Genomic DNA, 26,587 nt, shown 5'->3' on the forward strand with positions numbered 1-26,587 from the left:
AAGGCATCACGATGGTGTCCCTTCTGGCAAGATGGGAAAAGTGTGATGGGACTGATAGACCCGGGGAGTGTAGTGTCTTTGCCGAGGACACCACCTGAGCATTCTGGTGAACGGCTCTGGTGGGGATGATAAAGGACCTTTGACAGCATACCTCTACATTGTCACGACTGAGGGTTCCACGTAGCACGAAGTGACGGTAGTTCCGGACTTGCTGTACACGTTGGTAATAGGTTGGGACTTGGAAGCCCTGTGGGACTGGTAGATAAAGGCGAAAGTGTCTGTAGATGTAATGTATGTGGGTGGTAAGAATATGGAGAATGCGCCCCCTAGAGTTGACAGTCCTAAGTTAGGCATGACCAAGGCAAATGGTGGATGGGTCCAACTTAGTGACATGACGGTGGCACCTATGCCAGAAAGTATGACCGGACAGAAGTGTGGGTCTGACCAACTCTGGGACTTGGCAGAGGTGACCAAAAGTGTGACCGAAATTAGACTATGTGAGAAGACCGGTCCTGTGTGCTTTCATCTCGTTGCTAAGCAAGTGTCCCCCAACACACTCAGTAAGTGCTGTCTTACACTACATATAGGCCCCTCTAGTCAGTCCCCTGTATACCAGCGATTTACTTCCAACCACCCATTGAAATAAACATAAACACATATGTCACGATGCCACCACTGATACCGATATGTCACGGACGGAGGGACGCGACGCACTGCAGACACACAGCTATCACTTGTACAGGGGGGCTTATCTTAGTTATCCCACCGCTCTACAATGTGATGAAAAAACACAGCAAGCTAGTCTTGCCCTAACAATTTATCGCAGGGGGGTTATTTTGGTTTCCCACCACTGCCCACAATACTTCACAAAACTTTTCAGTTCCATTTTGAAATTTGCAGCTCTCCAGCACCCCCCTTACCCTCAGGTCAGTCAGGGAACTACACCTGGGATAATTGGTCGACGGCCGGCTGCTTCAATGAGGACTGGCCACCCGGCACGCTGCAGTGAGGGAATTATAAAAGCTCTGACCACAGCCACCCAATTAGCTTATAAAATCCCTTTCCGTCACAGCCAGCAGTACCCGGGACCCAGACCACACTTCGACGCCACCAGCTACGATTCACTTAATCAATGAGTTCATTAAGAGGGTCCATAGCAAACCCCCAAATTAGTAGCGTAATTATCTTAAAGGCACGTGTACATTCGCCACAGAGCAAGGAGGCAGAACTAATAAACTTTATGGTTTATTCCCAAAATGGGCAGTGTTTACAGAGATAAAAAAAACTTACAAAGTTGAGACATTAGATATGTACAATGCAAATATAAAATAAAAAGTTTAAAAATGGAAATTAACACTTACATGTGCTTAGATGGTCTTAGGCTAACCATGTGGGGAGGAGGGACAGCCAGCCAAACGTCTCCACTCATCTGAGAACCTCTTGGCATCAGATCTCTAGCAGGAATGGCTGAATTTTAGGGGAGGAATACCTTTATAGCCTAGGGTCGGTGACATCATAAAAGGGGCCATCTGGGGTTGTCCTCCCCCTGCTTTCAGAGTTACAATTCTGACTACTACTAAACTTATTATAGCTATATCTCACAAAGGGTACCTCGTATAAACATGCACATGGTATCATTTTCTTTAGCCTATCGGAGGGTATAATTCAAGACCAAACAAGCAGTAATTATGTCATACCATTTAGGAGAAATCCATTTCTCAGTTTCTGTGGGTGCTAGAACCGTGAAAATTATGGGCCAGAACACTGGTTTCATGCCCTACGTAGATATTTTTATATCTCTGCCACGTATGGTTTTCGAGATTTGGCCTCTTTAATATTTCCCATACGTAAGCGAGCATATGGTTGAGAACAAAAGAGGGAATCCTTTCCTGGCTAATTAACATTCCGTGCAGGGAGGAGAGGAGGGGAGGGGAAGAGAGAATCCCCACTGGGATCTCGGATTACACAGACCGGCTGAGGGGGAAAGAGGAGGGTCCGCAGCTGCAACAGGCAAATTCTCATCTGTAGTGTAATAATCAGGGAACCTTAGGTCATATCTTATTTATCATTACAACATAGTTGAGGCAAATAGGAATGGTTATGATGGTGTGAATGGCCAAGATACTCAGGCTTCCTTAAATCATTTGTCTAGTGCTTATTTTTTTTTATAACCAGGTACAGCATGCTATAAGAAAAATCCACAAAATTATACTTGCCTACTCACCCCCCACTACTGTTTCACTGCCTTGGTCCTCTATCAGACTATTTGCCTCCTTGCAATGGTAACAATTGACCACTGCAGTCAATCAGTGTATGCAGAGGTGACCAGTGCATCTCTTATACAAAGTTAGGCCTCCCAAAGTGACGCAGGAAGGAAGCAAGCCTAGCTGTACAGTGTAAAAGTAAGTTAAGCCTACGGAGGGAAGAATATGAACTTACTTTACTGATGGTGAAAAGTAAGTATACATCTAAGAGAAGTCGACGTCTAAGCCATAGCAGCCATAGCTCGTTAGAGCTAGAGAAACTGTGTGGAGTGGTAGCATAATGCTATGGCAATAATGTGCCCATTGCTTTCATGTGCATAGCAAGAAAAATCTCTGTGAGATGAAAACAATCACTAACAAATAGTCAACCAACATTGTGTTCAGCTGAGCCATTGTGTCATCTTTGGGAGGTTGTTGGAGTGCTTACTTAAATGAAAGAACACAGTGCTCCCGAGTAGAGATGAGCTAATATGTTCGGAAAACCATCGTCGAATCCAAATGTTTCATATTCGTGCCATATTTGTACCATATTCATGGCGATTTTTTGTTTGATGATCATTTCCGAACATATTCGCTCATCTGTATTCCCACTGACTCCAAAGGCGTTAGACTATGGTCGGCGAATATTGCAAATATGGCAATCATAATCCGAACTGAATACTGAAATATTCATAGTAACATAGTAGCATAGTAGCATAGTTTTGAAGGCTGAAGGAAGACCTTATGTCCATCTACATCAGCCTATTTTTAGTGCAGCTGTTCTGCATTGTTGACCCTGGGGAAGGCAAAAAACCCACAGAGTAGAAGCCAATTTTCTCCATAGGGAAAAAAATTCCTTCCCCTAAGCTGGGTCAACCATCTACCTATAATATTATGTTATTCGTAACCTTCTATACTGTTACTCACAAGAAAAGCATCCATTCCTTTCTTAAATTCATTCAGTGAGTTGGCCATCACCACTTCCTCAGGAAGAGAATTCCAGAGCCTCACTGCTCTTACCATGAAGAACCCTCTTCTATGGTGCAGAAATTGTCTTTCCTCCAAACGAAAAGAATGCCCCCTTGTTCTTGTCACAGTCCTTGGTACAAACAGTTCATTGGAGAGATCTCTGTATTGCCCTCTGATATACTTGTACATATATATTAGGTCTCCCCTAAGTCTTCTCTTTTCTAGAGTAAATAGACCTAATTTTGATAACCTTTCTGGGTATTGTAGTGAACCAACTCCATTTATCATTTTAGTAGCCCGCCTTTGAACCCTTTCAAGTTCAGTAATGTCTTTCTTGAGCACCGGCGTCCAAAATTGCACACAATACTCCAAGTGTGGTCTGACGAGTGATTTGTACAGAGGGAGAATTATGTTTTCATCTCATGTCCCCAGACCTCTTCTAATGCATCCCATGACCCTATTTGCTTTGGTGGCAATTTAGCTTCTTATTGACTAAGATGCCTAAGTCTTTTTCAATTTCTGATTTCCCCAGCAGTTTCCCATTTAGTAAGTAATTGTAGCATCTGTTTCTCCTTCCCATGTGCATAACCTTACACTTATCTGTGTTAAACCTCATTTGCCATTTTTCAGCCCAATTCTCCAATTTACTCAAATCTGTCTGTAGTTGCAGACTGTCCTCCTTTGTGTTAACTACCTTACATAGTTTTGTATCATCTGCAAATACTGATATTTTACTGTGTAAGCCATCCACTAGATCATTAATAAATATATTAAATAGTAGGGGGCCCAATACAGAACCCTGTGGTACCCCACTAGTAACCCTGGCCCAATCTGAGTATGCCCCATTAATAACCACTCTTTGTTTTCTATCACTAAGCCAGCTACCTACCCATCTACACACATTTTCCCCTAGCCCAAGCTTTCTCATCTTACTTACCAATCTTTTATGTGGGACAGTGTCAAATGCTTTAGAGAAGTCGAGATAAATGACATCCAATGATTCTCCTTGGTCCATTTGAGAGCTTACATCCTCATAGAAACTGATCAGGTTAGTTTGACAGAAGCAATCCTTCATAAATCCATGTTGATATGGAGTTACACATTTATTAACATTGAGATATTCCATAATGGTATCCATTAGAAACCCTTCAAAAATTTTACCCACAACAGATGTTAAGCTTACCGGCCTATAGTTTCCAGGTTCCCTTTTACACCCCTTTTTGAATATTGGTACCACATTTGCTTGCCGCCAATCAAAAGTAACAGACCCTGTTTCTATAGAGTCTTTAAATATAAGGAATAGAGGTCTGTCTATCACATTACTTAACTCCCTTAATACCCAAGGGTGAATCCCATCAGGGCCTGGTGATTTGTCAATTTTGTTCCTACTAAGGCAGTTCTGCACTTCTTCCTGGGTTAGGCAGGTAATACTTAATGGGGAGTTTACATTATCACTCTGCATTTCCCCTGGCAAATCCTTTTCCTGTGTGAACACTGTTGAGAAAAAAGTATTTAAAACATTTGCTTTTCCCACATCGCTCTCTATGATTTCACCCTCATTGTTGACACCATCAATTTTAATCATTTTACTGTTTATATAATTAAAGAATAGTTTGGGGTTTGTTTTACTTTCCTTAGCAATGAGTCTCTCAGTTTCCACTTTTGCTAAATGTATTTGTTTTTTTACACATTTTAGTTTTTTTTCTATAACATTTTAATGCTTCTTCATTGCCTTCTTGTTTAAGCTTCCTAAATGCCTTGTTCTTGTTATTTATTGCCCTTTTTACATCCTTATTTAGCCACATTGGTGTTCTCCTGTTCCTAGCCCTTTTATTTCTGTACGGTATGGCTAGCTCGCAGTGGGTGTGTAAAACTGATTTAAATATTTCCCATTTATTTTCTGTGCTCCTATTTTTGAGGACCTCTCTAAGCTGATCAAACTTTGCTTTCCTGAAATTCAGCATTTTTGTAACCCCCTTCCGGGGCACCTTACTGAAGGACAAGTGGAATTGTATTATATTGTGGTCACTGTTCCCTAGGTGCCCATCGACTCGTACTTCTGTTATTCTATCTGGCCTGTTGCTTAAAATTAAGTCCAGAAGGGTTGTCCCTCTAGTTGGGCCCTGCACAAGTTGTGACAGATAATTATCCTTGGTCACTGACAGAAATTGGTTTCCGTTCTGAGATACGCAGGTTTCAGTTTCCCAGTCTATGTCGGGGTAGTTGAAGTCCCCATAATAATCACCTCATTGTGATTTGCTGCTTTGTCTTTTTGTTTCAATAATACATTTTCAGTGGTTTCTGTTATATTTGGTGGCTTATAACAAACCCCTATGAGGATTTTATTACTTTTCCTTCCTTGTATCTCCACCCATAGAGACTCCACCGCTTCATTTCCCTCTTGTATATCTTCTCTTAGTGTGGGCTTTAAAGTGGACTTTATATATAGACAGACTCCACCCCCTTTCCTTTTTTTACGATCCCTCCTAAACAAATCATATCCTTGCAAGTCAGCCGCCCAGTCATAGCTGTCGTCTAACCATGTCTCAGTTATTCCTACTATGTCGTATTTTTCCTCATACATTACCAACTCCAGATCTTCAATCTTATTGGTCAGGCTCCTTGCGTTGGTCAGCATGCAGGAAAGAAGTTTTGCTTCCTTTTTCTTAGCTTCCTTCTGAGTACCCTGTCTTGGGTCCTCTTTACCACATCTAGTATCCTTGATTAGTTTGTCCTTCTGCTGCATGTTCTTGTCTGCTGTTTTTCCTCCCATCCCCTCTTCATCTAGTTTAACCCCTTCACTACCAAGGGTGGTTTGCACGTTAACTACCGGGCCAATTTTTACAATTCTGACCACTGTCCCTTTATGAGGTAATAACTCTGAAACGCTTCCATGGATCCCGGTGATTCTGACATTGTTTTCTCGTGACATATTGTACTTCATGTTAGTGGTAAAATTTCATTCATATAACTTGCGTTTATTTGTGAGAAAAATGGAAATTTGGCAAAAATTTTGAAAATTCCGCAATTTTCCAACTTTGAATTTTTATGCCCTTAAATCACAGAGATATGGCACACAAAAAAGTTAATAAGTAACATTTGCCACATGTTTACTTTACATCAGCACAATTTTGGAACCAAAATTTTTATTTGTTAGTAAGATATAAGGGTTAAAAGTTGACCAGCGATCTCTCATTTTTGCAACACCATTTTATTTTTACGGACCACATCACATTTGAAGCCACTTTGAGGGGTCTATATGATAGAAAATACCCAAAAGTGACACCATGCTAAAAACTGCACCCCTTAAGGTGCTTAAAACCACATTCAAGGAGTTTATTAACCCTTCAGGTGCGTCACAGGAATTTTTTGAATATTTAAAAAAAATGTAACTTTTTTTCACAAAAAAAATACTTCAGGTTCAATTTTTTTTATTTTACCAAGTGTAACAGGAGAAATTGGACTGCAAAAATTATTGTGCAATTTGTCCTGAGCACGCTGATACCTGATATGTGGGGGGGAACCACTGTTTCGGCGCATGGCAGAGCTCAGAAGGGAAGGAGCGCCGTTTGACTTTTTCAATGCAAAATTGGCTGGAATTCTGATCGGACGCCATGTCGTGTTTGGAGAGCCGCTGATGTACCTAAACAGTGGAAACCCCCCACAAGTGACCCCATTTTTGAAACTAGACCCCCTAAGGAACTTATCTAGATATGTGGTGAGAACTTTGAACCCACAAGGGCTTCACAGAAGTTTATAATGTACAGCGGTACAATTAAAAAGTCATATTTTTTCCACAAAATGATCTTTTCACCCCCAATTTTTATTTTCCCAAGGGTAACAGGACCCTAAAAGTTATTGTGCAATTTGTCCTGAGTACGCTGATACCCCATATGTGGGTGTAAATGACTATTTGGGCACATGGCAGAGCTCGAAAGGCAAGCAGCACCATTTGACTTTTTTGGCTGGAATTGAGATCGGACACCATGTCGCGTTTGGAAAGCCCCTGATGTACCAAAACAGTGGAAACCCCCCACAAATGACCCCATTTTGGAAACTAGACCCCCAAGGAACTTATCTAGATGTGTGGTGAGAACTTTGAACCCCCAAGTGCTTCACAGAAGTTTATAACGCCCAGGCGTGAAAATAACAAAAAAATTTTTTTCCACAAAAATGATATTTTTGACCCAAAATTTTTATTTTCCTAAGGGCAACAGGGGAAATAGGACCCCAAAAGTTGTTTTGCAAATTGTCCTGAGTAGGCTGATACCCCATATGAGGGGGTAAAACACTGTTTGGGTGCATGGCAGAGCTTGGAAGGGAAGGAGCACCATTTGACTTTTTCAACGCAGAATTGGCTGGAATTGAGATCAGACGCCATGTTGCGTGTGGAGAGCACCTGATGTGCGCAAATAGTGGAAACCCCCAATACTAACCCTAACCCTAACCCTAGCCCTAACCCTAACCCTAGCCCTAACCCTAACCCTAACCCTAGCCCTAACCCTAACCCTAGCCCTAACCCTAACCCTAACCCTAGCCCTAACCCTAGCCCTAATGGGAAAATGGAAATAAATACATTTTTTTAATTTTATTATTTTTCCCTAACTAAGGGGGTGATAACGGGGGGTTTGATTTACTCTTTATGGCGGTTTTTATGTTTGGCAGCTGTCACACGCTAAAAGACGCTTTTTATTGTAAAAATAGTTTTTGCATCACCACATATTGAGAGCTATAATTTTTCCATATTTTGACCCACCGAGTCATGTGAGGTCTTATTTTTTGCGGGACAAGTTGACGCTTTTATTGGTATCTTGTTCGGGCATGTGACATTTTTTGATCGCTTTTTATTTCGTTTTTTGGGACGCAGAATGAACAAAAACCAGCGTTTCATGAATTTCTTTTGGGTGGTGCGTTTACGCCGTTCCGGGTGCGGTAAAATTTATAAGGTGGTTTTATTCTTCGGGTCAGTACGGTTACAGCGATACCTCATTTAGGTCTTTTTTATGTTTTGGCGCTTTTATACAATGAAAACAATTTTATATAAAAAATAATTATTTTTGCATCACTTTATTCTGCGAGCTATAACTTTTTTATTTTTTTGCTGATGATGCTGTATGGTGGCTCGTTTTTTGCGGGACAAGATGACGTTTTCAGTGGTACCATGGATATTTATATGCGTCTTTTTGATCGCGTGTTATTGCACTTTTTGTTCGGCAATATGATAATAAATCATTATTTTTTGCTTCGTTTTTTATTTTTATTTTTTAAGGGGTTCGCTTAAGGGGTTAACTATTGGGACAGTTTTATAGGGCGGGTCGTTACGGACGCGGCGATACCAAATATGTGTACTTTTATTGTTTGTTTTTTTTTATTTCCAAAAAATGAATTTATTGGGGAATATTTTTTTTTTTTTTTTAATTTATTTAGCGATTTTTTTTAATTATTTTTACACTTTTTTTTTATTTTTTTTTTTACTTTATTACAATGTCCCAGGGGGGACATAACTGTCCTGTGACAGATCGCTGATCTGTCACATCACAGATCACTGTGACAGATCAGCGATCTGTCACAGGCACTGCACAGGCTTCCTCATGCCTGCGCTTTGCAGGCACTGAGGAAGCCAACTTCCTGCAGGCCCCCGGAAAGGAGCCCCCGGCAGTAGCGCTGCACATTGCGCTGCCGTGGGGGGCTCAGGGAAGCACGGAGGGAGCCCCCTCCCTGCCGATGCTTCCCTTTAACCCCCGGTACACCGCGATCGTGTTTGATCGCGGTGTGCAAGGGGTTAACGTGTCGGGGGCGGTCCGTGACCGCCCCTGACACATTGTGCCAGGTGTCAGCTATGATAATTAGCTGACACTAGGCTGCGATCAGCGGCGCTCACCACGTGGGCGCTGCTGATCGCGATGACGTAATATTCCGTCCATGGTAATTAGGTCCATGGTCACATGGACGGAATATTACGTCAATTGTAGGTAAGGGGTTAAAGTCCTCCTGATGAGAGTGGCAAGTCTTCTGGCGAATGTGTGTTTCCCAGGTTTCATGAGGTGTATCCCATCTCTTGCGAGAAGTCCATCGTAGAGGTAATTCACTCCATGATACAAGAATCCAAATCCTTGCTGCCTGCACCACCGTCGTAGCCAGTTGTTCACCTCTAGTGAACCTCTCGCTCATCTCTACTCCCAAGTAGCTGCATGAAAGTGAGGAGAGAGATTCCATATTGCCAGGGGAACTTATTGCTTCTTACCTGGGCATAACAGTTGTAAACATTTGTTGTCGTACCGCCGGAGTCTGTTCTGAATTGTTCTGTAATTCATTGCATGAGTCACCAAGCCTTGTACCCCTCTATCAGTGATAGTTATTTGCACTAGCAAACTTATGGTCACGAGATCATGTTCTGGCCTTACAGGGCAGTAGCAAATCACTGAGGTCAGCGCCTGTTCTTAGGTAGATGGCATAGGCGCTGAGCTCAGTGATTGCCTACAGTGGTGATGTGTACTTTTGACATGTTGTCACGGCTGCAGCCAAAACAAGCAAATCCAAGCATGTGCAAGGAAATAGCGTTGGCCAAGGGGACAGGGAGTACCCACTATGTTATTTTGGGTGTTGTATAGCATTTGGAGTCTACTTTCCTAAAAGTGGAAAACCCATTAACAGCAACACCCAGTATCAGGGGTGATCTATGCCAGATTGATGGTGTGTGCCTGTTAATACAGGTGATGACTGCTTGACCGATTCCAACCGGCATGTACGACCAGCATATCCTCTTGAACTCAGATAGGTTGTTAGTGGATGTATCTTCACTAGACATCAAGTTCTTAGCAACGGAAATACATCTGAATGTTTTTCCAGACTTTGCAATGGATATTCAGCATAATAAGGTAGAAATGGTATTCAAATTTTTATGGTGATCTTTTATGACTGCACATTCTAAAATGATATCTAGTGGGAGCATGTAAAAGTTATCCAAGTGCAAGTAAAATGGTTAGTAATAAAATATTATGAAAATATTGTTCATAGTTGATATGTATTATTTAGAAATAAAAGTTAAAATCCCTCTTTTTGTCTGCATGGAAGCTTGTCACTTTTATTTAGACATATTGCAATTTGTCAAGTGCTTATTGTCTATAACTTTACATAAACCTGCCTTTATTCGGAGGTTACATGCATCTCTAGGACACAGACTGCAGTTTTATAATAGTGACAGTATGTTTCTAAAGTGATATTTGCAGCACATACAGTACATCCCCGGGACAAACTTATCTCATGCTTGGTAGAATTGTGAAATTTGATAGCACACACTACCTATGTTCTACTTTCTGCCCAATTTTCTGAGGACTTCTCTCCCTAAGTAATTTTTCAAGACTAGTCAAGTGTACTTTTTGCTTGTCATAGGGATTGTTATAATAAGGAGTGATTTTTGCTATATTCAGAGAATTGCAGAAAATGTATCTTTGTGAATGAATTTGACATTTGTGCCTTTTCGCACCTACAGTTTGTTACATTGCTGCCCTGGTATTGTCCTGTGCTGTTACAATAGCAATGCTGTTGCGATCGCTGGTTCAACACAGGTGAGGGTTCACTTTATTCCATATACAGCACCACCCTTATTCTTGGCATGGGTCTGGTATTGAAAACTTCCCACCACACCCTGGAATGGACAGAGATTAATATTGATTTTTCCTGAGTCAAGTCATTTAAAGGGAATCAGTCTCCAGGTTTCTGCTATGTAATCTGAGAGCAGCATGATGACTCTGAATCCAGTGATGTGCCACATACTGTTCTGTTGCAGATATATCAGTGCTCAGAATGCTGAGCTGTGTATAACTCGGCAGCTTTCTGTGTACACTGTACACTGACAGAAAGCTTCTAATCAGGGTGAGGGCGTGGCTATACAGATCAGTTGACTAGGAGGCACGAGGCACCTAGTCCTGTAGTGATAATCTCCTGCTGATAAAACATTGATTTTATTGAAACAGCAACACATAGCCTAGTAAGTGACACATCACTGGAATCAGGTTCTCAGCCTCTACATCTTGCCGCAATGCTTATCTCGGATTAGATAACAAAACCTGTTGGCAAATTCCACTCTGTTGGGCAATTTTTTGGTTCCATCATGGAAGGTTTGGTGATAACCTGTATGCATCCATGATGTAATTCTACTTTTTCAGTCTAATAAACAATAAGATTGTCTGGCCGTGCAACAATGTATATATGTATGGTGCTAAACAAGTATATACATAGGAAAATTTCATTGTCAGGATTCTGGAAAGAATCGTTCTCATCTTATATGTGAGAGTTATAATGGCGTTATACTGGCAGAAAAAGGGAAACCTCTTTGAGCCCAACTATAAGTGTAGAAGCTTTTTGTGAATACTGAGATGTAATTTGGGATTAAGACCCACAATTTTAATTCTCCTATCCAGACCTGTGTGTTATGGTTACGACATATCTACAGTATGACACTCTTATCTATGTTCTCATTTTCCTTCGATTGTTGTCCCTCCAGATGGGCCCTGCAGTCTTTGTATGCTGGTCAGGTCTCACAGGTCTTTCTAAAGCCGCGTTCTTTGCATCCATCTCCGCCAGCCCTTGCCAGCTGGATGAGCCACATTAGTTACCAAGCTGCGGTGACGTGTACAGGTAGTGCTTCTGACTGTAACTTCTAGTCCCAATGTTGTGTGTTACTGCATTAACATCTAATGACGATGATTTGGGAAAAGTAATTGTACATGAAGAGTGTCTGTACTTGTTCCTGAAGGTCTTATCCTACAACATGTGGTCCTGTTTCTTGTCCATCTGGTTGTTACCTTCCTTATCATTATTCCAATCGCATATGGAAAGTTCCAGATAATTCTCCACATCCTAGAGAGAACTTGGTAGGTATAATGCATGCACAATTATTTCCAAAGCAAATGTTTTTTATGCACACTTTTAAGAAAAATGTGATCTGTGAAAATAGTATCGCTATTTCAAACAGAAATTGTTCATTGTCTTAATTTCCTAGTAATCACGATTACTGCATAAAAAAGTAAATAAGTATCAATAATTAATGCAAGAGAATCGAGGCCAAGTGTCAGTGAACTGTGCGCCAATTTTCTCACATGAGATAATCGCAGCACAGGTGCGAAGGAGACAGAGAAAGTAATTTCTCCATTTGCTCCATTGCTGGTGTGAGCGTTAATTGGACTGCACTCGGATGATATCCGAGTGCAGGTCAATGTTTCACATACACCCATAGACTTTATGGGTGAGTGCAATCTGATTCTCGGATGCACTTGTAGCATGCTGTGATTTTTTTCCTCAGGGCGATTCGGCATGAGAAAAAAAATCTTTACTGCCCCACAGTATAACATTGGTGCGAGTTAAATCCGATTTTTATTCAGATTGTACTCGCCCAATTATACACCCATGTGAGAGAAGTCAATGAGCATCATGTTATGGAGCAGGAAAAAAAACTGTAAAAGCCATATTTTATTCATGTAAATCCCTGCTCTTTCTGGGCTCAGGAGGAGTCCATTGGATGGTCCTCTCAGTCTTTGCCTGCTTTCCCAAGGTGAGTGTGTATACAGAGATAGTTGTCAGTTTATGAGTCTTTGAGTAGAACCTTCCATATTATTATTGAATCTAGAAGAAGCAAGCATTTAAAGGGGTTGTCCACTTTGATATTGATGACTTATGCTTAGAATAGGGAATCAATATCAGATTTGTGGGGTGCAATGTGTCAGACTGCCGCCAGTCAGCTGTTATCAGCACCAGTAGTCAGATGTGTACAGTTTACTGAGCGGTGCAGCACAGCGCCGCACGGTGTTACTTGCTGTTGTCAAGGACTGTGACTGGTAAGAAGTTTCGCTACAGTTCTCATCAACTTCTACTACACAGTGAACAGAGCTATGTTGTTACAGCTTCATTCACTGTTGCCATCCGAATGCTGCTAAAAACAGCTGATCGTGGGGGTACCAAGTGTAAGAACCCCACCAATCTGCCATTTTTGACCTATCCTTCAAATTCTGTTTGTCATCAATATTACAAGGCTGGAACATACCTTTATAGAAAGTATATTGTATATGACTAGCAGGTATATGGACTCACCTTGAAGAGTGCTAGGGATATTTGTGATTAAAGAGTTAACTGTGAATTTAGAGAAATATCTGTTAAGACTCAGAAAGCTAAATACATATCTCCACTAAGAGCTCATTCAGACGTCGGTCCAAGCCCGGACCACAATCCACAGACTGGCCGCACATCTCCTGACCCCAATTCAGCAGCTTCATATGTACAGTATATGAGGCTGATGAGTTCAGATCAGCAGACCCACGGCCAGCCCATGGATTGCGGACATTGCTCGGACCAAGTTTCACAGATGTCTGACTGAGCTCCTTCATAACTTGCATATTTTACGCAACAAATTGAATTGTAATTGAATTCTCGAATTTCACAAAAATTCTTATTCTCCAGAATACCAATTTTTTTTGTTTTGAAATTCATTCTATACATATTCAGCAATATAGCGTTCAGCTTGCCATTTTACCACAACTTAGAGGGTCGGCAAATAGTTCTATAAGAATTAATACTTACCTGTCTCTGCAACCCTGTAGCTCACTGTCTTGTCCTCCATACATCTTATTTTCACCTTCTCACATTGTGCGCATTTTCTTCAGCCAGCTTCACAGCTTCCAGTGCTCCTAGGCCTCTGATATTCCTGTGTGACGCGCCAGAGGCTCTGATGGCCTTCGGGCGACATACGTTGTAGTGTCGAGACATTAGCAGTGACGGCACAACATGCAGGGACATCAGAGGCCTAGTCATAATAGAAGCCCCAGCATAAAATAAACCAGGCCAAAGGGGGAGACATGACACGTGAACATTCAATTTCCATCAAGTAACTTCAATGCAAAGCGAACTTCCTTGATACATTCACAAGAATTTCTAGATTAGAATCTTTTGAGATTCAAACATCTCTTTTCTGTGTTTCAGGCCGTTCTGGTTACTGCTGTTCTTAGTCACATTAATTCAGCACCTTTGTACACGTTTCATTTTCTTGCAAGGAAGTCCACGGCAGACCACTAACAGGTACTGTACACATCAATATTCTCTATATTGTGCTGCAGAATATGTTTGTTACATAAATATATGTGGACTGTAATATGGAGCTTGGATGCAAGCCTCATTATTTAGAGAAACTATAAAATTCATGCAGAGAAATAGTTCTATTACTCAATGTATAGTTGACAGCTATATTTGGAGGGGCAAAATATAAATATATACATACAGTATATATAGCTTTAATGCACACACAACAAAGCTTGAGTGAGGATAGACGGGGAAAAAGAAATGTTTCACCTCCTTGCCTGTGGTTTGACAGTTGCTTTACACAAATGGTCATGTGTGAAATTCACTTACAATCATGTCTAAGGTTAGCGGTGCTCTTTTTGTAATGGCAGTTGAACATGTGTATTTTTCATACGCAACTTTAGGGACCAATTCATCAAAGGGTTTATGCCAGTTTTCTAGATTTTGAATAGTCTTTTGGTGTTTTTGTAAGGGGGACAACGAGACCGTGAGTACCTGTGTGCCTTGTCCGGAACTAGAAAGGCTGCATCCCCTGTTCCCAGGGAGAAGCTTTAGTGAGGTGGACCTTGCCATGTTACCTTGGGGTAGTGATGTGTCGTTCGTGAACGAACCGAGACAAAGAGCCGGCTCTTTCATGTGACCGACGGGAGTCTGCTCACCACCGGGAGCTGAGCCAAATTTTTTTTTTTTCCCCCTGCTGTTTGCGCAGCTTCTTCCTGCCTGGCTGGGGGCTGGGAGGAGCTGAGGAGACTTAGGCCGGGGTCACACTAGAGAGGAATACGGACGAGTGAGAGTCGTTAAAAGCACGCATTACACACGGACAAATGATTCTCTATGGGTTTGCTCCCATCAGCCGTATATTTCTCATCTGTATTCTACAGTCCGTGCCAATCGCAGCATGCTGCGATTGTCAGCGTACTACGCCCGTAGTATGCCAATGCAAGTCTATGGGTGCGCTAAAAATATGCATTACGCAAGGACCAAATGTGTGAATTGCGAGAAATACGCACCCAGTGTCCTTTACAAAAGCCGGCAATTTTGTGCGCGATACAGTAAAATCACACTGACAGGTTTTATAACACAAACGAAAAAATAGATATAGACACATAGAAAACATATATACAGTATATACATATATACATGTCATTGAGAGACACATATATATATATATATATATATATACATATATATATACATATATATATTTATATTTCACAGAGTTCTTCATAGCAGAATAGCCGCTAATTCAATTGCCGGCTTTTGTCAAATCATTCCCCAACCCGACATGAAATGACACATGGTTTACATACAGTAAACCATTTCATTTCATGTTTTTTTTTGTATGTCTTTCATTAGTAATTAGATGAGGGTTGATGTTTAAATTTTGGGAGGTGTAGGTGTTAATTTAAGGGCTTAATTCGTTGTAAAAAAATGTGTGGGCTCCCGCATTGACATTACCGCAGGAGCCCACACGCCTGTAAACTACGGACCGTATTTTGCGTCGGTTAGTGTGACCCCGGCCTTAGGCTACTTTCACACATCCGTCTTTTTGAATCCGGCACGATGCGGCGAAAAGTGTGAAAACCGGATCCGGAATTGGATCCGGTTTTGTCAAATAGAAAGTAATGATCGCCGCATCATGCCGGATGTACATGCGGCGGCCCCGGTTCTTTCCGCATACGGCAAAAATGCACCGTCCAGCGTCTGCAAAAAACGTTCCCTGCAACGTTTTTTGGCAGCGCCGGAATGGCTTTTTAAAGTGCGCATGCCCGGACACTGTGTGATTTAACCCCACAGGTGCCCGGCAAGCGCAAGTCAGTGTGTCTCTCTCTCCATACCTTTCTTTGTCTGACTCACTCGTCCCCCAGCTCTCTCCAGATGGCTCTCATCGCTGTGTCTCCCGTCTCTACAGCTGGCTCTCGTCGCCCGGTGCTGCAGCTCCTTTAAATTTTATCCTGGCCGCATCCGGCAACGCATCCACATCCGGTGACGCATCCACATCCGGTGTCACCGCTACAGGCCGGTTCCGGCGGCACGGCTTATCGCCGCACGCCGCCGGACCCCTGTCACCGGATGTATGAAAGAGGCCTTAGAGCAGTGAGCACAAGTGGGGAGTGACTGGCAAGGCTTTGACTTGTGACTGTACTCCTCCCACATGAACACATAGCTGTACTGTGATTGTCTGCTCAGTGCAGTGAGTGCAAACACATGAGCTGTGATAGATCACAATGTGCAGTCACACACACAGACTGTCAGTGTCACAAACATAACAGTGGGTGTCCGGCAGCTGCAGGATGAGCAGAGGCGCTGAGCTCAGGCACTGACAGCCATCTTATACCTCTCATTATTTTCTGTAGTTCCTGCTGCTCTACAGTGGGAAAGTAATAATATAAATCTGAGGCAGAGAAACTCTGTGGACAGATCAGGGGTATATGTATAATATAACGCTCTAAGCATCACTCAGTCCGAAGCCTTTATAGACTGCACAAGTGCGACACACCTGCGCAGTCTGGCTCCAGACAGAGTGACGCACCCCCCACGAGATCACGGTAGACGCACTCCCCCCAGGCGATCGCGGTATGCGTAAGCACTGAACGCATACCGCGATCTCCGGCACAACACCTTAGGACTGTTTCACACATCCGTTTTTTCCCTTAAGTCAAAATCCGCCAAAAAAGGGGCGGATCCGTTTTTTTCCCTCATAGACTTACATTATTGGTGGATCTTGACTCACGGTCGTCAGTCCCACCCGTTTTTTTACAGATCCGCCAAGATTTTAGCGGCTCCCGGGCGGATGAAACAGACCCTGCAACGTTTTTTCGCTTTGACGGTCCGCTAATTTCAGCATTAACCCATAAATGCCGCTCCGGGAGCCGATAAAATCTCTCTCTCTCATCGCGCTCCAACTCACCCGTTGCTCCCACGATATCCTGATCCCGATTGCGCTCCACCTCCCGCGATAGCCCTCTCCCAATCGCGCTCCACCTCCCGCGATAGCCCTCTCCCAATCACGCTCCACCTCCCGCGATATCCCTCTCCCGATCGCGCTACTCCAGCTCCCGCGATGTCCCTCTCCCAGTCGCACTCCACCTCACGCGATCTACATGCAATTCGCGACCGCCGCGGTCACTTTAAATTTGGCCGCATCGCTACTCCCACGGATCCTTCATCCTACGTGCTCCGCTGACATCCGTCCGTCACGGATCAGCTGGTTTCAACCTTTGGCGGATGTCAACTGACCGCCGGTGACGGAGGTATGAAACAGGCCTTACCGATTCGGTGTTGCCACGGAGTCTTGCGTCTGGCGGTGATGACAGGAGAGGGCGGGTTGTTGGGCCGGAATCGGCACATGTGCAGTCTGCGCTTTCCGGTGCCATTCTGTGGAAGACACATTGCAGTGTGTCTTCAAGAAAATGGCGCCAGAAAGAGAGGAATGTGCAGGCGCCAATTCCGGCCCAACAACCCGCCCTCTCCTCACATCACGGCACAAAAGATTACCAATCGGGTATTCACCGTGAAGTCAGTAGAGGGCAGGTTGTGGCACCATGCATACCTGGATAGGGGGGATAGAGGACCATGCATACCAGGATTGGGGGGTGAGGGATAGCATGCATACCAGGATAGGGGGGTGAGAGGACCATGCATACCAGGATAGGGGGTGAGGAGACCATGCATACCATGATTAGGGGTGAGAGGACCATGCATACCAGGATAGGGAGTGAGGAGGCCATGCATACCAGGATTAGGGGTGAGAGGACCATGCATACCAGGAAAGGGTGGTGAGGGGACCATACATTTCAGGATAGGGGGTGAGGGGACCATGCATTCCAGGAAAGGGGGGTGAGGGGACCATGCATACCAGGAAAGGGGGGTGAGGGGACCTTGCATACCACAAAAGGGAGGTGAAGGGACCATGCATACCAGGATAGGGGGGTGAGAGGACCATGCATACCAGGATTGGGGGGTGAGAGGACCATGCATACCAGGATAGGGGGGTGAGGGGACCATGCATACCAGGATTGGGGGGTGAGGCGACCATGCATACCTGGATTAGGGGTGAGAGGACCATGCATACCAGGATTGGGGGGAGAAGGGGCCATGCATTCCAAGATTGGGGGGGTGAGGGGACCATATATACCAGAATAGGGATGAGAGGGCCATGCATACCATTATAGGGATGACGGGGCCATGCATACCAGGATTGGGAGATGAGGGGTACCATGCATACCAGGATAGGGGGGTAAGGGGTACCATGCATACCAGAATTGGTAGGTAAGGGGTGCTATGTATACAAGGATTGAGGATGAGGGGACTATACATCCTACGATAGAGATGAGGGGGGACCATGCATACCAGGTTAAGGGGGGTGAGAGGACCATGCATACCAGGATTAGGGGTGAGGTGACCACGCATACCAGGATTGGGGGGGTGAGGTGACCATGCAAACCAGGATTGGGGGATGAGGGGTACCATGCATACCAGGATTGGGGATGAGGGGGCCATGCATACCAGTATTGGTAGGTAAGGGGTGCCATGTATGGTGCAGATATCAGCGTTACTCTGTAAGAACCTGGAACATGTCTCCAAGGATTTACTTACTGTATAAGGGTATGTGCACATGTTGCGGATTGCTGTGTGGAATTTTCTGTGCGGAATCTGCATCTCTTGGCAAAATCCGCAGGTCTAATTCCGTGAGGCTTTTATGCAGATTTATTGTGGATTTTGTGTGGATTTCACCTGCGTTTTTACACCTGCGGATTCCTATAATGGAATGGGTGTAAAAACGCTGCGGAATCCTCACAAAGTATTGACATGCTGCGGAAAATAAACTGCTGCGTTTCCGCTTGGATTTTTCCGCAGCATGTGCACAACGTTTTTTTCCCCCATAGAATAGCATTGTACTGTAAATCACTTGTCGATCTGCAACAAATCCACAACGTGTGCACATAGCCTAAGAATCAGTGCCGGCAGATGTCACAGCACTGACTAATGTAGGACACATGGACAAATATCAGATATTAGAGGATAACACAAATCAGCAATACGGACAGGAGTGAGGGCCTGATCCCAGGAGCTTACACTCTGAGAAAATGGCTAAAAAGCCTTCACTAGACCCCTGTACTGTACAGCTGTATAATGAGGCCCAGGCTTTATAGTTAAGAGACTGGAGTGATAAAAGTGGGGAAAGTAGCACTTTTTGCAAGAAGAGCCGCTTTTTGAGCCAAAATGAGCCAGCTCTTTTTGGTGAGCGGAGCTGAGTGAGCCGGATCACCAAAAAGAGCCGGACTGCCCATCACTACCTAGGGGAAGCACTAGCGAGGCGGACCTTCCTGTTGTCAGAGGGGGCAGGGACAAAAAAGAGAAAAGCGAGCGCAGCAGAGCAGTTTGGCGCAAACGGGCAGCGTACAGTCAGTTGAGCAGCGTGCTCCACCTCCCCTCCCCACAGAGTATGGCGCTGCAAAACGGCCCTACAGTCCAGAGAGGGACCGCTGCCAGGAAAGAAGCCCAGCATTCTGCAGCAGTCCAGAGAGGGACTACTGCCAGGAAAGGAGCAGCCAGGCAGAGGAGTGCTCCGTACTGGGAGCATCAGCAGAGTGCAGACCAGTGTTCACCATCCTCTGCCGCCAACAGCGAGGACCAGAGAGGGAAAGGAACATGCAGTGTGTTCCCGGTGACTGCAGAGAGAGGTGCAGTGTGCCTGGTGACTACAGAGAGAAGGTGCAGTGTGCCAGTGACTACCAGAGAGAAAGGCGCCGCACACTAAGTGTCCGTGAGTACTGCACACGTGCCACTTAAGAGGGACCGCATACGGGACTGACACTTGCGCCCTGGCGTTGCCAGCGAATATTTGCCCAGACACTTTTGACCTTTCTTCACCAGTGTATATTTGCAGAGCCACGTTGGGCTCGTATAGGACTGTGGTCCGCACCCTTGTCAGCCACTGCATTATATGGACTAGACTCAGTGTAATGTACCGGAGACCCACCACTGCCACCAGAAGACGGGGCATTGTTGCCCACGGGACCTTCCTGGAAAAGACACCGCACCAGCTGGAGTTACAGTTTGAGGAACTCCTGACACAGTGCTTCACAGGAACTAACCTGATCCTTTATGTCTGAACTCTGCATAACCTTTTGCAATAATGCTGTTTTATTCCCTTGTTTAACCCACTACCTCCCTGCGTGAAGTATTCCCCTGTTATTAAAGTTGTTAGCCCTTGCTCTGCCTCCTGTCCGTCACTGCATCCCGCAACCTGTTTACACTTTCACACTCGATTTGTGGCTACTCTCTCCCGTCTAATTCACTAAAACTGAGCGCATTTCTTACACCAGAAATCCTACTACAAGCCCTGACTGGAGAAGCATTTCTGTTGCATCATAGGGAGGTGCATGCCACAGTGAAGTTGTGTTGAATTTATTAAGTGGAATATGGCTCTTAGGCTGTGTTCACACACAGCGTTTTCTTAGCGGTTTTTACCGCAGTTTTCACTATAAAACCGCTAAAAATAAGCTGAACAGTCATTTCTATGCATTTTGCACTTATTGTGCACATTGATGCGTTTTTTACCGCGAAAAAAACGCATTGCGGTAAAAAATGCAGCATGCACATTAATTTTGCGGATTTTTCCGCGGTTTTGGCTTCTTCCATGCGTTTAGAAACCGCTGCGGAAAAAAACGCATCAAAAATGCATCAAAACCGTGCAAAAAACGCCGCGGAAACATAGGTGCGGTTTCTGGGAAGGGATTCAGGTTTTTGAGCAGAAATTTTCTGCAGCGTGTGCACTTAGCCTTAATGGATTTGGTGTATTGTACTCCAATGCTTCATTAAGTCTGGCATGGGCAGCACCAATCTCGATGAATTAGCCCCATAGTCTCACACATGTGCCATTGACATATACATCAAGCATTTATATGTAATATAAAACTATATTTAAAACAGCGTATATATCGTAATAGAGCTGAATTTTATATTTCCTTCTTTTAAAAAGGAAAATTAATCATACCAGATGTTTATATATGCTATAGCCCTGATTCAAGTGCTTTAGTCAGTATTCAAAGAGAAAACAAAAAACAAGGGAAATGAGCCTCACCGTGTGAATAGGTAGCCTCCAATGTTGCAGCTGGGATCCAAAGTCTGTCTGACCACTGGACAGGCCCGGCGTCAGCACCCGGCGTACCCGGGCAAGTGCTGGGGCCCTGGCGAGATTGGGGGGCCCTCTCACACTGTCTGGAAATGCAACCTTGGCTTGAATCAGTGGCGGCGGCACCGGCAGCAGACGCGCTTCTATTGGATGCATACATTCTCATTCAGGCCAACGATAGCGCACCGTCAGCCAATCAGAGTCCAGGCAGTCAGGAGTGTCTTCCTGTGATTGGTGGAGAGCTCCCCTGTCCCCCCTCCCCCTGACTCTTCTCATGTGTGCCGCGCAGGGAGGAAGTGATGAGGCGGAGACAGGAAGAGGCGGGCGGAGGACAGAAGCTTAGTTTGTGTGCATGGAAATGGAATGGAGGGACCGTCCGGAGACACCGACAAATCCAGGCACTCACTGAGGCTCCAGTTCTCGCTCCAAGTGGCGGCTCCTGCTGCGGCAGCTGGCACCGGCAGACACCGACACAAGATCCTGGCGGGTGGCGGCGGTGCTCGCTGAGGGCTAAGGCTCCTCGCTCCCCAAGTGGCGGTTCCTGCTGCAGCTGGAACCAGACACCGACGGCGACACATGATCCCGGCACTCGCTGAGGCTCCTCGCTCCAAGTGGCGGCTCCTGCTGGCTGCTGTTGCAGCTGGCACAGCAGGTACTCAGCAGACTGTAGTAACATTTCTCAACCCCCAAAAAGGTGATTTCTGGCTTTAGGGAGGGGGTGATACCTGGGGAGGGGTGATGATAGTTACAACAATGAAAAAATGATTAGGGGGACTGGGCCGGGGCCAGGGTCTCATTGCTTCATAATCATTACAATTCATCAGGAGGAGCATGCTGATAATGACAAACCTCCAGGGGGACTCCGAGGAGGGTATGGTATGTAACTTATGGAAGCCACTAGTGATTAGCAAGCGACACTACTCTGTCCTCCTCCTCCTGGACCTGTCGGCTGCCTTTGACACAGTGGACCATTCCCTATTATTACAGACCCTCTCATCCCTTGGCATCACAGACTTGGCCCTATCCTGGATCTCATCATACCTAACAGACCGGACATTCAGCATCTCCCACTCACACACCACCTCCTCACCTCGCCCCCTATCTGTCGGAGTCCCACAAGGTTCAGTCCTAGGACCCCTGCTTTTCTCCATTTACACCTTTGGCCTGGGACAGCTCATAGAATCTCATGGCTTTCAGTATCATCTCTATGCTGATGACACACAGATCTACATCTCTGGACCAGATATCACCTCCCTACTAACCAGAATCCCTCAATGTCTGTCCACTCATCCTTCTTCTCCGCTAGATTTCTGAAACAACATGGACAAAACAGAATTCATCATCTTTCCCCCATCTCACGTGACCCCCCCAACAAACCTATCCATTACAGTAAATGGCTGCCCACTCTCCCCAGTCCCACAAGCTCCCTGCCTCAGGGTAATCCTTGACGCTGATCTCTCCTTCAAACCACATATCCAAGCCCTTTCCACTTCCTGCCGACTTCAACTCAAAAATATTTCACGAATCCGTTCATTCCTCAACCAGAAATCTGCAAAAACCCTAGTCCATGCCCTCATCATCTCTCACCTTGACTACTGCAACCTCCTGCTCTGTGGCCTCCCCTCGAACACTCTCGCACCCCTCCAATCTATTCTAAACTCTGCTGCCCGACTAATCCTCCTGTCCCTCCGCTATTCTCCAGCTTCTCCCCTCTGTCAATCCCTTCACTGGCTCCCCATTGCCCAGAGACTCCAGTACAAAACCCTAACCATGACATACAAAGCCATCTACAACCTGTCTCCTCCATACATCTGTGACCTCGTCTCCCGGTACTTTTCTGCACGCAACCTCCGATCCTCACAAGATCTCCTTCTCTACTCCCCTCTTATCTCCTCTTCCCACAATCGCATACAAGATTTCTCTCGCGCATCACCCCTACTCTGGAACTCTCTACCACAACATATCAGACTCTCACCTACCATCGAAACCTTCAAAAAGAGCCTGAAGACCCACCTCTTCCGACAAGCCTATAACTTCCAGTAACCACCGATCGACCAAACCGCTGCATGACCAGCTCTACCCTCGCCTACTGTATTCTCACCCATCCCTTGTAGATTGTGAGCCTTCGCGGGCAGGGTCCTCTCTCCTCCTGTACCAGTTATGACTTGTATTGTTTAACATTATTGTACTTGTTTTTATTATGCATACCCCTCCTTACATGTAAAGTGCCATGGAATAAATGGAGCTATAACAATAAATAATAATAATAATAATAATGAGCCCAGCGGAGATGAGTATGAGCCCAGCAGAGATGAGAATGAGCAAAACGAGGGAGATGAGCCTATTATTCTCTATGGGGCATTATATGGGGCCCATTCTATATGTATGGAGCATTATCCTGTTTGGAGCATTATATGGGGCCCATTATCCTGTTTGGAGCATTATATGGGGCCCATTATCCTCTTTGAAGCATTATATGGGGCCCATTATCCTGTTTGGAGCATTATATGGGGCCCATTATCCAGTATGGAGCATTATATGGAGCCCATTATCCTGTTTGGAGCATTACATGGTGTACATTATTCCATATGGAGCAATGTATGGGGCCCATTATTCTGTATGATGCATTATATGATGTCCATTATTCTGTATGGAGTATTATATGGGGCCAATTCTGTATGGAGCAATGTATGGGGCCCATTCTGTATGAAGTATTATATGTTGTCCATTTTTCTGCATGGAGCATTATATGGGGCCCATTATTCTGTATGGATCATTATATGGGGGCTCCTTATTCTATATGGATCATTATATTGGGACCGTTATTCTGTATGGATCATTATATTGGGCCTGTTATTCTGTATGGAGCATTATATTGGGCCCGTTATTCTGTATGGAGCATTATATTGGGCCCATTATTCTGTATGGAGCATTATATTGGGCCCATTATTCTGTATGGAGCATTATATGGTTTCCATTATTCTGTATGGAGCATTATATGAGGTCCATTTTCTGTATGGAGTTCTGTATGGAGCATTGTATGGGGCCCAATATTCTGTATAGAGCATTATATGATGCCCAATATTATGTAAGGAGCATTATATGAGGACCCTTTTTCTGTATGAAGCAATATATGGGGCCCATTATTCTGTATGAAGCAATATATGGGGCTCATCATACTGTATGAAGCAATATATGGGGCTCATTATTCTGTATGGAGCATTATATGAGGCATTATATGAGGCTCATTATTCTGTATAAAGCAATATTTGGGGCTCATTATATTGTATGGAGCATTATATGAGGCTCATTATTCTGTATAAAGCAATATATGGGGCACAATAAACTGTATGGAAGACTATGTGAAGCCCAGAATACTGTATGGAGTTCAATACTGTCCGATCTTAAATGAAAACTTTTGAATCCTCACTAGGGCACGCACTGTGCTCTGCGAGGATTTGCTGGTTTCTGCGCTATTGTAGAATTTACAATAGAGATCACTCATGTAATGTAAGAAGTAAGTGATATCTTTGGCATTGTACTATACCTATATTTCTTTGCCGTATCTGTGAGACACTTTCGCCCGGGGCCCACAAAAACCTGGAGCCGGCCCTGCCACCGGATAGGAGCAAAAAAAGAGAAAGAAGGATCGACCAGCTGGATATGGATAAAAAACTTCTCCTTTATTTCATATTGTTAAAATGAGTCCAGACAGGTTAAGAACAGGAAGACATTCTGACGCATTTCTGGCCAAAGCCCTTAGTCATAGAACTAAGGACTTCGGCCAGAAACGCGTCAGAAAAGGGGAAGTTTTTTTATCCATATCCAGCTGGTCGATCCTTCTTTCTCATTTTTTTGTTTTAGTCAGTAATCTGGCGTACAACCCTTTGATAAGTCTCATTTTTTTTGCACAATTTGAGATAGCACAAAAATGTTAAGACATTTAGTCTTTACATGCCACTTTGCCAAAGTGGGTGACGCTAGGGTGGGACAGAGGCATGGTGCCACAGTTCGTCTATTTTATTGGGGGGTTGTTGAGTACATGAGACCAGAAATCTGTAGGAATATTTGTGGCAAGGTGCAGGAGCGTCTGGCTCCCAACACACTCTCAAATCAAGGCTCATATTGATCATGCCAGTCTGGATGAATATATATCCCTTGATACTAACTTTTTGCAGCAATGAGATATAAAAATCAACATGAGAGTTTTGGGGGCATTTAGTATAGGCTTTTAGGTCTTATCCCCTTTCAAAAAATGTCATGTCATACACTGATTTAGTTATAAAAAAAAATACAGATTGTGTATTACTTACCCTTCCCAGTTTCATTACCAATGCCCTGGTGTCTGTTGTTTGGCTACAGTAATGATGTCAAGTTGACAGAGCCTTAGTCAAACAATAGAGACCAGTGATAGACCTTTTTTTAATAACTAACTTGGAGAATGGCATAAAGAAAAGGGGACAAGATATTTAGAGGGAACCTGTCATGTCCGACAATGCTATTTACTTTCAGATATACACTTAAAGAAATACTTTCATTAAATGGAACCTGTCACGTGAAAAACTCTATTCCTCTGCAGATATGCGGTTAATCTGCAGTTGGCACGGGTACAGTCACCACTCTGTGTATAGAGCGCGGCAGCGGTAACAGTGCCCCAGCACTGACTGACAGTGGTTCAGCATTAGTGACAGCTGTCAGTCAGTGCCGGCCATTGTAATGAAATTTTGGTACGTGGGAGAAAATGAACTCAATTTCTTCTAGAAGCCACAGGCTGTCATTCAGAAAGGCACAAAAAAAATCTGACACCTTTATGGAGAATTAAACTCAATTTTCTCCGAGTTGCAGCACTTTCAGTACAGCAGCCGGACACCTTCATAATGCTATTAACCTGCAGATTAACCCTATGCCTGCAGGTTAATAGCATTATATGACATGATATGTTCCCTTTAAGCATAAATGTGAACCTTAGTGATGCCATATAGATAATGATAATTTGCGTGACCTAACTGATGTAAATACTAAATGATTTCACCTTGAATTATTATAAAACCACAGTGTGACCAGCTGACAGCATCAGTTTATAAGAGACATTGGATGAAGAGAGTGAAAAATGCATTAATTTGCCTCTTTTCTGGGAATCATAATTACCATTATAATATTGATT

The 26,587-nt window shown here is 44.1% G+C and overlaps 1 protein-coding gene across 4 annotated transcripts in view; it reads left to right on the forward strand.

Moving 5' to 3' along the window:
• Positions 1-26,587, forward strand: part of STRA6 (signaling receptor and transporter of retinol STRA6) — a 219,810-nt gene that overhangs the window by 186,090 nt on the left and 7,133 nt on the right. For all 4 annotated transcript variants that reach the window (XM_073579469.1, XM_073579468.1, XM_073579470.1 and 1 more), the window contains 4 exons: positions 10,705-10,780; positions 11,719-11,852; positions 11,971-12,088; positions 14,187-14,282. In XM_073579469.1, the coding sequence (XP_073435570.1) occupies positions 10,705-10,780; positions 11,719-11,852; positions 11,971-12,088; positions 14,187-14,282 (424 nt within the window). The remainder of the gene's footprint in view (positions 1-10,704; positions 10,781-11,718; positions 11,853-11,970; positions 12,089-14,186; positions 14,283-26,587) is intronic.

The sequence above is a fragment of the Dendrobates tinctorius genome, unplaced genomic scaffold, assembly GCF_039654945.1.
Source record: "Dendrobates tinctorius isolate UK_male_01 unplaced genomic scaffold, ASM3965494v1 ptg000062l, whole genome shotgun sequence".
Lineage (NCBI taxonomy): Eukaryota > Metazoa > Chordata > Amphibia > Anura > Dendrobatidae > Dendrobates > Dendrobates tinctorius.